The 14,077-nt window shown below is 32.3% G+C and overlaps 1 protein-coding gene across 15 annotated transcripts in view; it reads right to left on the reverse strand.

Moving 5' to 3' along the window:
* The window catches only part of LOC132745393 (potassium voltage-gated channel protein Shaw-like), a 136,447-nt gene that overhangs the window by 43,923 nt on the left and 78,447 nt on the right, over positions 1–14,077 (reverse strand). For 13 of the 15 annotated variants that reach the window (XM_060734325.1, XM_060734317.1, XM_060734384.1 and 10 more), the window contains exons 3-4: positions 8,330–10,225; positions 7,172–7,201 (exon numbers count right to left, since the gene is read on the reverse strand). In XM_060734325.1, coding sequence (XP_060590308.1) covers positions 7,172–7,201; positions 8,330–8,851 — 552 coding nt within the window. In that variant the 5' untranslated portion in view covers positions 8,852–10,225. The remainder of the gene's footprint in view (positions 1–7,171; positions 7,202–8,329; positions 10,226–14,077) is intronic. The other 2 variants (XM_060734331.1, XM_060734344.1) reach the window with 1 other exon arrangement.

Below are 14,077 nucleotides of genomic sequence, written 5' to 3' on the forward strand. Positions count from 1 at the left end.
TTAGTTTTATTCGGGGAAAAACAATCAATCTTTTAACGAATATTTCAATTTTAACAATACATTATTTTACTACGTTCAAAAAGTCTAATGAATCGTATCATTGCGCCATTGTATTCGTGAAAAAAAGGGAAAGAAAAAAAAGCTCTAATTTGTATAGATGATTTGAAAGACGAGAGAAAATTAGAATGCTGATAATTATAAACCGATTTCAAAAAATAGAAGATAGAAATAGTTCTTCTTGAATATTCTCTTCTTTTTTGTGATTCAATCCGCCATCATTTCCGTGTTAAAAACAGAAGCGTTTTCATTTCTCAGATATCGACCTGGCCAAATGACGTCATTGTAGTAATATTGTGACCTGCTGTTACGACAGTCTCTTTCTGGGGTGAAAAACTGAAATGTCCTATAAGTAATTAACTGAACTAGTATTTCAGAAAGTTTTTTTTCTGCCCTATAAAGACTGTTACAATGTTTTCCTATCGTAAAACTTAAATTTGATTATATATGTTTAAAGCTATGACTGTTTTGAAAATCCGTCTGAAGGCTTTTTAAAGTGAATTTGTCTTCAATGGGCACATTTTTTTCATAAGTATTTTAAATATTGATAATAAAAAACTATAGCAATGTATAATTTTAATTATTAAGGTTATTTAGTGTAATTATTAAATTTTATATGGAGAATAATAATATTTTGTTCTAGAACATTTTATCATCTGCTTTATAAATGTAAGTTACTGAAAGGTACGATTCTCACGTGCCATATATTGACAGTCAAATCTGTGTTAAAGACTAATAAAGATCCCCTTCAGAAAAAGACCACTTTTTATTCAAGGCAGATAACTCGAAAAAATAAGGTCGATGACCCCTGTTTTCGCCTATAATGTTTCTGTTATGATGTTCTTAAGAGATCATGAAAAGTTTGAATACATTCTATTCTACAGTTTTTGTTATAATTTGTATATGTCTATATTAAGCTATAGCGTACTGCCACAGAAGTTGCAGTCTTGGTTTTCTTGAATGATCCTGGTCACGTCGAACTACAAATAAAGCACTGTAGGAGCACATTTGTCTCGGAACACATTTGTCTTACGAAGTAAGACCGATGTGTTCGTAAACATTCATATTTGCGACTAATTGGAAATGAGACAGATGTGTTCGACACACAATAGAAAGGACACTCGAAGCACATTTGTCTCACATTTTTTCCATAAAATTCTCAAAAGGTAATAATTATGTCCATCTGTATACCGGCTACCAGCCATTGTTCTGTGTTTTTTGTATTTATAATACCGTTTTGAGGTCACTTCCGGTCAGTCAAAAACTTCCTGCCTCTGCATAGGAGTCATATATTAAATTAAAAAATATCCCTGTTCTGCATCTCACAATGAAAATTTCTACAAGTGCAGCATCCAGAACCTAAACATATATGCAGCAAATCTAATCTTATCGTTATCAATTGTGATACGTCTATTTTCAATGCTTAAAGATTTTTTAGATTATTTATGGCACTAGAAATATTCTTAGCAAAAACAAGGTAGTATCTACGGTGGCATAAAGGGGACATAGAATTTTCTTATTTATTACGTGCGCACACAATAGCTTTTCCGTGGCCACGTGATACTATTAAATACCTATTACGTGCGTACTGCGTACTGTATTGCGCATTTGGACCCTGACCTGGATCCTCGCATGAATAGTTCGACGCCCCGTTTATGTGTCGAACCTACAGCGGTTAGGGGCAAGTGGTTTTAAGAAATCACTCGGCCACGGAGGCCCTTAAATGATCCATGGAAAAAATAAGAAGACCATTACACACGTATTTCGTTTTCATCAGAAATATATGTATAAAAAGTCGTCATTTTCCAAGAATTGCGGCTTTCAGATTCGCCATTGAAAAGGCACTTACAACATGCATGAGTTCCTAAAATAATCCGGGTTATGCCATAATTATGGAATATCGGGCCACTCAGAATCGAGCGAGACGCGACATTCCAATGAGACACGAAGCGAGGCACGATATTGTAACAGGAGATCTCGCAATGTTGAAGTATCCCGTACCAAGAGATTTCAGAAATGAATAAATTTTTACTTCTTTAGATAGGACAAGTATGAATATTCAAATAATGATTTCTGAGGAAGTTAGATGCTTGTAAACCCCCCCCCCCCAAAAAAAAAAAAATCGCGAAAAATGTGAAATAATGCGTCATAAAAGTAGCAAAATGTAAACAATGTAGTTACTTTGACTTCAATACAAAATTCTAAATCTCTTCAACTGTACAAACTGCAAAAACGCAGCAGATGAAATATGCTTCAGATAATTAGCAACGAGTAACGAGCTAAAAAAGTATACCAAAAATAAAAAAGCTTTTGAGGAATAAAAATAAAAGCATTTGTCAGGCATAATGGGCCTTTAAGTGATTTTATGTAGACTATTAAGGGAATACTACTTAGCGGTATATGACCTGGAATTAATTTCTTGTCTCGCGTCGACGAACGGGATGCGAAGCGAGACGCGAGATTTCGCGAGACGCGAGATTTCAGCGAAATGCGAAACGAGTCACGATATTGTATCATTCAATATCAACCGTTTATGGTGTTCCGTTCGGACATAAGTAACATTTTTGTCTCCCTGAACAGCTATGCACAATGGTACAAAGGTGAAATTGAGATGGTACGATGATTAAAACACGATGGCACGATTGTGAAATCACGATGATCGATGACACGATAGAGAAAATAATATCGCGTTTTCATCATCATGCCATCACAGTTTCATCATATCGTACCATCGTATTTTCACCATCGTAACAACGTCTTTCATCATGGTACCATCACACTTTTATCATCGAGCCTTAGCTGTTTCACCATCGTACAATCGTTGTTTCACCATAGTACAATCGTTGTTTCACTATCGTACAATCGTTGTTTCACGTTCGTACCATTGTGTTTTCACCATCGCGTTTTCAACAACGTACCATCGTGCCATCGCGCTGTCACCATTGTACCTTCGTGAATGGGATTTAGTACGTTTCAGTGTAAGTCAATCAATTTCTTAAATAAGAGATATTATAATTAATAGTTCACTGTATGTTTTCATAAAGAAAGCATATTAAGCAAACCTATTGATGATTACACTTGAGGTAAAACGGCGAACCTCGATTCTAAAAAAGAATTTCTGCCGTGGGGAAATATGTGACAAATAATTCATAAAAAATGACATGAGACAAATGTGCTTTCTTGTCCCTTAAAAACACATGAGACAAATGTGCTTTCTTGTCCCTTAAAAAACTTGATCGGAGCACATTTGTCACACAAATGAGTTTTTTGGGGTAGACATTTGAGGTCCCATTTGTCTCATGTGGGACAAATGCGACCGCATCGGTCTTACGTAAGACAAATGTGCTCCGAGACAAATGTGCTCCTACAATGCACACCAATTTGTATTTTACTTAAAATTGTATCTTTGTACTAAATATTCAGTTTAGATTTATTTTCGTCCCTTTCAGATAAGTAAAATCATCAACAATTGTTATAGTTACATGTAATATCACCAATGGTACTTATATACATGTTTTCATATTCAAAAGTATAGGTTTTTTGGGGTTTTTTTCCAAATGTTAGGAAATGTTCTTAATTTCATAACTCATTTTTAATCAGAACAAGGTTTGCTTTTTTTACAATTCTTAATGGAACTCATATTTTAATGATATCCGTGCTAAACATAACCGTTTATTTGAAAACTTCAAAGGAAAAAGAACACGCTTGAGAAGGTTATGATTCTTAAAAGAAATAACGTTTTTTTTTCTCTTTCGATTATCATCAAGTTTAAGGAGTATATTTTATAAATTGTACCATTCTACACGTGCTCGTAAATTAACATCTTAACAAAACTTGTTATAAGTAATAGTGCAGTAAAAATTTTAACTAGGTTAAAAGTCTTACGTTAAAATATTAATAATGAAAATATTTCTGTTCCGCCCGTAGAATTATCGGACTAACTATAGAGTTTCTTTATCGTTAGATGTATTAGAGTAGAGTTAATTTAACAGAGTAACTATATTGCTAGATTTGTCAGAGTGATTTTGTCGCTAGATTTATTAGAATGAGTTATTGCTAGATTCATTAGAATAATTTATTGCTAGATTTGTTTAAGTTTCTTTTAGAGTAACATACAGCTAGATTGCTAGACTTTTCAGAGTTACTGTATTTCTAGATATGTATGTGTAATATATTGCTAGATTTATAAGAATTTCTATATTGCTATATTTATTAGAGTTTCTATATTGCTAGATATGTCAGAATTTCTTTATCACTGGATTTTTGAGAGTTATATATTGCTAGATTTATTAGAGTTACTACATTGCTAGATTTATTAGAGATACTATATTGTTAGATTTCTTAGAGTTACTGTATTGCTAGATTTATAAGAATTTCTATATTGATAGATTTATTAGAGTTACTATATTGCTAGATTTGTTAGACTTTCTTTATCGCTGGATTTATTAAAGTAATTTATTGCTAGATTTATTAGAGTAACTACATTGCTAGATTTATAAGAGTTACTATATTGCTAGATTTGTTTAGACTTTCTTTATCGCTGGATTTATTAAAGTAATATATTGCTAGATTTATTAGAGTAACTACATTGCTAGATTTATTAGAGTTACTTTATTATTAGATTTGTTATTAATATTTTTCACATTCTATTCTTCACATATATGATGACATCATCCATTGTATATTGTTTTAGTTACGTTACTGGGAAATGTCTTTAAAGTCTTTTATAAAGAAGATATGGTGTTAAAATTGTACAAAGCATTTTCTGAACATATACATTCTAGCATGACAAATGTTCCTTCGGCCGGACTTAAAAGAAAAAAAAAGTTGTATATTTAGTAGGAATAACACGAATCTGCGTTAAAACGCGCTTTCTAGTATGTCCATAAAACACTGTTTCATCAATATTTTAGTTCCAGACAGCTATATGCCTATGTGGTATAATATATAAAATTAAGATAAAGTGATGTAAACGAATGGAGCTGCGACATGACGTAACATTTTATATGGTCATTAAAAAGGTCACGATAAATGTGCACAACATATGGTAACATACTTGTATATAAAGTAATTTACTTGCTATTACTTATTTACTAAAAAGTACGATTGTCACGTGTCGTATATTTACAGACAAACCTGTGTTAAACCCACCTCCGGAAAAAGATCACCTTGTGAATAAAAACCACTATTCAACAAACTTTCGTTCATTAACTAGAGCAAGATACTTCGAAATAAATGACCTGTCTATAAAGGACTACGAGTCGCGTCACGTAAAAAACCAATTAAGGTTTGCGACCAGATGTAGACCATCTGCGCATTCCGCAGTTATGATCAGTATCATGCTGTTCCTAATCAGTTTCTGCTAATTGTTATTCGGTTTGTTATAGCGAACAGCATGGATCCTGATCAGACTGCGCGGATGCGAAGGCTGGTCTGGATCCATGCTGATCACAAACCCATTATGTTGGTTTTGTCGTGACGCGGCTCATATTACTTAGTATTTCCTAGGAATGGTCATTATTGAAAGGTTTGATTGTATATTTATTATTATTCATATGTGTACAGAAGTACATAATATATATCCATATACCTTTTTACATACAAATTAAAATCTGAACGATTGTAGATAACGTTGTTAAAAAAACTAAATTATTCTATTTTTGTTTCACTATAACATTGTTACTGTCTATTCCAATAAACAACACCATTAACTACTTTTTGTTCCACATTTTCTACTCGAAATTACAAAATTATACTTGTATGTTACTTTTACTCTTGTTGTTGTTGTTGTTTCGTTTTTTGGTGTTTGTGTTTTTTATCCATTGTAATATATTAACAATGTGTGAAGCAAACGTGTGGTACATTTTACAAAGCTCAAGTTTACGATATTGAATAGTATTTTAGTATTTCTATGTTATATTTTCTCCTTTATTCGGGAGGGGAAGGGGCAGGGGTGGGAGGAGGTTTTAAGTGCATAAATGTTGATCAACGTCTGGAAAGGGGATAATTACTTGTCAGATTGACATCATGGCATGTTTTTATTACATAAAAAACTAAAATTCCGCATAGACTTTAGGTATGACATGCTTTTATGTGTAAATGAAGGACGTTGGGGGTATTTCTGTATTTTACAACGGTGAATTTTATCAATAAGTGTGCATTTCGAACACTTGTAACAAAATACGTCGGTATATATTATTTTATCTGATATACGTATTTATGTTACTTATACGACCGGGTATGCAACATGACACTACTATTGTATGATTTTATAATACTGCATGTTTGTAACGTAGCTTTCCATTGGATAATCATAACGTTTATATAGTTTCATATACATGGCTGCTGTCAATTTGTGCAATAATCTCATTTTTTTCTCTCAAAAGGATGAAGTTTGCTCTATTACAAATTCGTTATAAAGATTTTTTGACAGGTTATATGTCCCTATATAAACGGTTGTTTACAATATAACAAACACCTATATAGGGCCATATAACCTGTCTAAAATCGTTATCACTAATACTATAAAGTACAAGAAACGAGGTTAAATAAAAATTAAAAATTAATTGGCACTGGGCTATTCAAAATCATTAAGACAATGCTAAAGAAAGATATGGCAGTTATAGAACATCGCATGTCCCCCGCATTTTTAAAAATTCAAGTCGATATCTCTATTATTTTGTGAGTCATCTCCGAACAAAAGTTAAGTATGAAAATGTTTTCAAAATGTATGTGTTAAAGTTCTAAATGTTTGGCCAATATATAACATTATACATTGTACGAGAAACTGGTATATATTAATAAAAATATACAACAAATATTTGTAGAAGAGAAGTGTATAATACGAAAATAATAAATGAATAAAAAAAGAAAAAGTAAAAATAGAAAAACAACAGAAACTTCGACGTAAATGAAAAATAAAATAACAGTAATAATAACATAAAAAAACAGACTAAAATGCAATGCAATAATGTTTCACAAAAGACTCATGTTCTAAAAATTGGTATAAAAATACAATAACTGCTCGAAATAGGAAATGAAATTGACAAACTACCTGGCTTCAGAAAAACAAAAGTTTCTAGACATTGAATAAAAGATTAGAACAATTGCTCACCCTTGAAAAAAAGTGGAGCAAATGTTCAACCTGTAAAGACATATAACATTTTGTTCTACATTGAAAAGAATAGGACAAAGTCACGTGATTTATATAACGTTTCTTGTAGAGTATACGGAAGACCGTTGGGGACATTTCAATTTCATGAATTCCCGGTTACATCTCCGAGAATTCACAATTTTAACTTCGTGAATTCACGTTTTTCTACATACGGAATTCGCGACGGATGTAACATTTAGTTGAAATCGTGAATTCATGAATTTGAAATATTGAATTCATGAAGTTGAAATAGTGGATTCGTGAATTTGAAATATTGAATTCATGAAGTTGAAATCGTGGATTCATGAATTTGAAATTGAAATATTGAATTCATGAAGTTGAAATCGTGAATTCGTGAATTTTGTATGTACAAGAAGTTAAAATGTCACCACCGGTATTTCATACGTTTAACATAGATGTGTTTAAAATATTAAATATTACGGAACTCTTGCTCGTTTTCTTTTTCTCAATTTAAATGGTATTTCTACGAACAGTCAAACCTGGATTAAAGACCACCTCCAAATAAAGATCACCTTGCGAATAAAGACCATTTCTCAACAAACTTTTATTGATTAACTAGATAACTCCAAATAAAGACCCCTTGTCTATAAAGGCCATGCTCAGACTGACCTTTGGATGGCCTTAGTACACTGGTTTGACTGTATTCTCAATCATTCGGTTTTTAATTTTCCTCGTGTCATTAATTCCAGATGTTCGAAAATGTAACACTCTGCCATTCATATTGATTTGTTTTTCTAATTTCTATTCTTTCCTTTCAAATATAAATACCAACCTGGTATGCATAGTATAGATTTATTGACCTTCGCCATGAACTCAATTTAAAGCCATGCGGCATTTGGCCCCGGGTCAGTTTAAGTATAGAAATTCAGCACACAAATAAAATGTAGAGGTCCTGTCTATAAACATTTTAAAAGAAAAGCTAATGGAATTTAACGGTCTTATTTGACAGGTAGTCTCCGATTACAGGTTTTATAAGATAAATATTCAGATTAGAAAATGAATGTATGGCTACTATTTTGCAACAACATGCGGACTTATTGAAAGACTTACGTACAAATACAGTTTTCATTGTATGAATAAAAAATAGCATATACTTACTTTAGCTGATGTCGAAGAATACGGTTCGTCAAAAAGCGCCCAGATTTTTGGTTGTATGCGCTGCCAGAAGTTCAGTTCACCAGCCCTATGCTGCTCTTCCCAGCCAAATTTCTTCATAATATCATCCTCGGTAGGCTTATCAGTATCCAGGTCTAATCTGTCTAAAATTCCTAAAACATCTTGTGTGTCTCTATGCGTTGTGTATGTCATCCAGCAACAGGGCTCCACCTGGTTCGAATCTAAGCCCCAGAATTCTAGCTCCTCCTCAAACAGCGGGCCGCACACGTCAGTTGGATAGTGGAGCTTTCCTGATCGATAATAGTTCAATATTTGGGCAAAAACGCCCGGATGTCGATCAAAGAAGTACTCATTGAGTACAGGGTCATAGTTCGCCAACGCTTCCGTCAGACGAGAAAGTCTTGTGGCGGGAATTTTCTTTAACGTGGCCTTGTACGTCTCGTGACGTATACCGCCGACGTTTATTATGACGCGATTATCCGCGTCTTGATTGTTCATACTCATCTTGAAGAGTAAATTATGTGGTAATACCTTTGACTACTTTCAACGACAACATTTTAAATGGAAATATAAACTTGTATAATATGTCACGAAGTATTTTCATGCATTTATAGCACATTAGATATTTGCCGCTGAAATGCAATGGTTAAAAAAAACTCCTCCCCAGTGTTCAGACACAAAAGCTGACTGGAAATATTTTAACTTACGACCTCACTAAACAAGCTTCAATCAGACGTGATTGAGATTTTTCTCCAGCCGTTTTATACAATATCACATATATGTATGTATACGTTAGTGATCAATGAATACAATTCCCAATATTTTGTAGGATGAGGGCGAATCTCTGAAGTTTTTATATCACAGTTTCAGAATATAATCCGTTCAATGATTAAATATTCAATTTTATGGTAAATTCCAAACAAAACAGCGGTCCTCGATAACATTAAAACTCCGAGCCTTTTGGTTCATAAGTCCACCTAATACAAATGCATCAATTTACCAAGAATTTTTTTACAAGCCTTCTTGAACAACATCAAAAACTTTTTTGTTATGAAAATTATTCAGATATTTCCTAAAACCCGTTTATATCTATTCGTCGCTTAATGATTGAAATAAACGTGCCACTTTTAGTAGTCTTCTACCATTTCGATATTATACCTTAATTTTATATTATCACAGATTATTAGCGTTCTTTTGAAGACAAATCAATACATCAGACGACATCTATTGTCACAGCTTTCAAAAGCGACTTAAATATTCCAACTGAATAGTATTTTACTAGATAATTATATTTTTTAACAGATCCAGTTGCAATATGCACTCCGCTCCTTGTTTTTGCATGTACTATTTCCCTGTTATAATAATCACTAAAAAGTATTGTATTCCAAATTAATCTATATATAGCTATATGCAAATTTACTTAATGTCATTTTCGGGAAAACGGTTTTATTTACACTCCGATAAAATGATCCGAATCGCACAATTATACAGAGCGTCTGTGCTTTGGATATTTACATTTGTTACTGTAATCATAACGCTTCCATATTGCGGATTAATTCAATATCCCAGCATGCTTTTGTATTCAACTTGCAGCCTGTATAAAACCCGCAACGACATCAATTCAATTAATTAACACCATGGCTATTATATTCTATTGCCTGACCAAAACATCCTCTGTTACTATGCATGTATTGAACATCGGAGATTGAAGAGTACGCAACCGGAAGTTGATGTTACATCCGTTTTGAAGAGTGAAAAAAGGAACCGGAAGTAATAATCACTCCGTTATATGACCTATAAATTGAACAAGAGGTACCGGAATTTAACGAGGTCAATTCTGAGTTTCATCATTCGCAATGTTGATGTTCTCACAAGCATCTGAAAGTAAACAAAACAAATGTTATCTATCTGTACATCTTGTTTGCTCATCGACTTTATATATAATGCTATTTAAAGCTAGCCATTCCATATACTGGTGAAAATATACATGTAATTGCATTAAATTTTATTATTCAAATTGCAAAGACGTGCGCAAGTAGACTGTATTTTTAAGCCAAAAGAAATATACATGAATGTAATAGAGGTAAAGCAAGGAACTCGTTATCCTGAAAGTCTTATTCTAATGATGAAATTTTTATATTTGTATATTGAAAACCCTTGATATTATTTAAATCTCATTATAACGAATTAAAATCCTGCCATATTATATGATGTATTATTTCTCTTTACATTTAAAAACTCATTTTGAAACACTCGTTCTATTGTTAGGTTTATAAAACAAATTGTTATGGAAAGATAATAAATTATCACAACAGGGTGTCTTAACAAAACTGAGAAATAAATTTAACCATTATTGATTGCTGCTATGTGTTTAAAATACTTCATAGTTTATTGTATAAGAATAAAAGAACTGTCCCACAGAATTTGAACTTGCTCACGACGATCGATGTACCCAATCGTTCTAAGTATGTTGAGGGAGGGACAACAATAAGCAAAAGTGAAATTTTGAAAATATCGCTAAGAAAATTCTTATTGAATTCAATAGTGTTGCCGCTTTAAATATATATTGAATGTCGTAAAATAACGGGGAATCCTCATTGTAGAAATATCGGTAAGAAGACCTTGCAGCAATTGTGAAGCACATCTGGTTAGATTATAGACAGGTGGCAACGACACAGCTTGTAAGACATTCGTGTCACATACATAGTGTGCCATATTGCCAGTTATACACTGAATATATTGCACACCGTCAGTTTTTACAGTGTATATCTTTGTATATAGTGTAAGTCTCTCTCACACTTCGGAACGTGCACGTCGTGAGGAGGCACAGTGTACCGGAAAGAAAATGTGTTTAAGATTCGAGCGCCGTTTATGTATATAGGACATAAAAACATGTAGTCGATTGCAGAGCTGCATTACTGGTACTGGTACTGGTACTGCAGTACGTACTGCAGCGATTTTGCAAGTACTGGTACTGATACTGAATTACTTTTACAAAATTTTGCTACTACTGGTACTGGTACTGCATTACTGTCTTGAAAAGTGGTACTGCTACTGCATTACCCAGTACTTTTGGTTTTGATAAAAATTAAAAATAACATCAATTTTTGTCATATAATAAAGCTGTAAATTACATTAACTATATTTTATTTTTGTGAAAACGTAAGTTATCAAATCTAAAGATAATTTGCTGCAACATTCCTTCCAAATGTTAACATAGTATTTATCATAAAAAGCACCAAAGACTTTAAGTAATCAAAGTGCTGCAGCACTGAATGCGACGGACATGCAACCGGAGAGACACCAAGGCTTCTTTTAGAAAAACAAAACAAAATAAAAACAAAACACAAAATATATAACAGAGAAAATTTGTTCCATACAAGTTCGAGATTTGTAGAGCAATATATTTTGTGTCCCAAATTGATATAATTCAGATTTTCTACTTTCAAGCACTTAAATACAGAATGAAATTTATGCCTAAAAACTCTGGTCAAACTTGTAAATCAGTGTCCTTATCGATTTATTCTAAGAAATGATATGTAAATAGAAAAAAAAACTATCAACGAAATATTTCTAGAATAAATCCAGGCAAATAAACTTCAAACATAATACATTGTACATTTGAGAATGCTATTTAGAATTGCTTCGTGTTATATCATAGTGGGCATACAGACAATAAAATATAAGTCATTTGTATTTTTATTTCTCTTGGATATGTCTCATTAAAAAAAAATTGGTTAAAATCATTAGCAATTAATAGTGTATTTCTTAGATTTTTTTATTTACAAGGTAAAGATGTAGAGGCCAGAGCACATCGTTTTTATTTTAATTTAAATGTCACTTAAGCACTACAGTGTTTAGTTGTCCTTTTCAACTTCACACTAAATTCCATTTTCAACTTGTTTGCTTCTTACAATTGTATAGCATTTCTAAAACTATTGCATTACAATCCGCTGGTTGTACATCCTAATCGCCTGTCCAAAAATCAGAACAGGTAAAGCAGAATCTATTTTTAGAATATCGAAGGTTAACTCATATCATGACCTAGTAAAATATGTAAACAAACCACAAGAATCGGAAGTAGAACTGATACTATAACTTCCTTACCATGATTTCAAGACTACATGGCGGTAAAGTGTCTTACATGCATTTTCAAAAATAGATATTTATACTAGCCATTGAACTGTATCTAATATATTAATAACTGCTGAATATTCAGCTAAACCCGCGGTATGAGTCACGAAAATAGTTCTTCTTTTATTAATGCGCGAGTTATCCTAGAGTCACGAAAAACTTTTGATTTGTTAATAATAATGTTTTGTATAATGTAGAAATATTTATTTCCTACTAATAATGTCTTGGAACTCAGAGGTTACACTTTATTGTAGTATAATTTGCTGTCCTACTTTTTCGACAGCGGTAAATCGTTTCAGCAGTAATTTGCATATTGCGCAATAATACTACGGGACTACAACGTTTTTATCAATAATATACGTTCATATTTTAACTTGGATAACTTAATTTGAAATTGAAAAGGCTTAATATGGAAGACATTAAGATATCCAGACAAAGTATGGGAGTTTTGAAGGATCAAATTCATGTACTATTTCTTGGGCTGTTAATTGGTTTAGGACACATTGCGCGAGTGTAGCCAACGAAATCCCATGTGTAGATGACTTAGCTCTGAACGCGCCTGAGGGCGCGTCCGTCGCAAAAATTAAATTAAGATAGACAGACTAAATAAATCTTTACCCTAAAATATCCTTATTAAAATCTTTTATTACTTTGTATTTACTAGTAAAAGAGCAAAATAAACACTATTAATTAACTTCTTCTATTCCAAAAAATCCCATTTCAAGTGAAAAAAGTGATATTGTTTATTATAAGCACCATTAAAAGTTGTTATTTACTTTGGTTTAAATTGAACAGAGGTGTGAAGGTGTGAAAGGCAACAGAAGACTGTTGTGTTTTAAATAAAAGATGTTTGCATTGTATTTATACAGTTGACTGGTTACAAAACAGTTAGATATGACATGAATTTATGTTGTAAATATTGTTTGTAAAAAGTATGTTAAAACTATAAAGTTGTAAATATGTTATGTTAACTTTAAAGCAGCACGCCTCCAGAGTCCAGATTCATCCGAATTTTCATGACAATTTTGAAAAAGTATTTAAAGGTAAAATATTGTTAAATGAACAAAGATAGTACTTGACACATTACAATCGGCACTTAAAATCCATGTTAATTACCAAAAAGAGGTCAAATTAATCATGCATAAATAGCCCCTACTCCGTGAGTAACGCAGTAGAAATATGGTGATAAATACTACAAAATACAGTCATTAATTGCACATAAGATATAAATCTTTAATTTGTTTACTTTTGTCAAAGTTTTGTAATTTTTTTCCAAGTTTAATTTTCTTGAAATATTTTGGGTCATCTGGAGGCATGCAGCTCTAAAGTAAATTATGATTTTATTTCTTTGCTGAATAATATTTTCAATTATTTGTTTGACACTGTATTTATTCAAACTTTGATGAATATATAAAAGTAATGGTACTGATACTTAATTACTTCACCAAAATAAGTACTGGTACTGCAGTACTGAGCTAAAATCTAGTACTGGTACTGGTAATGGTACTGCATAATTTGCCAAGTACTGGTACTGGTACTTAAGTACTACACCCTTAGTACTGATGCAGCTCTGGTCGATTGTGATATTGAAGAATA

Source organism: Ruditapes philippinarum, unplaced genomic scaffold (genome assembly GCF_026571515.1).
Source record: "Ruditapes philippinarum isolate M1 unplaced genomic scaffold, ASM2657151v2 ctg410_1_1_1_1, whole genome shotgun sequence".
In the NCBI taxonomy this organism is placed as follows: Eukaryota; Metazoa; Mollusca; class Bivalvia; order Venerida; family Veneridae; genus Ruditapes; species Ruditapes philippinarum.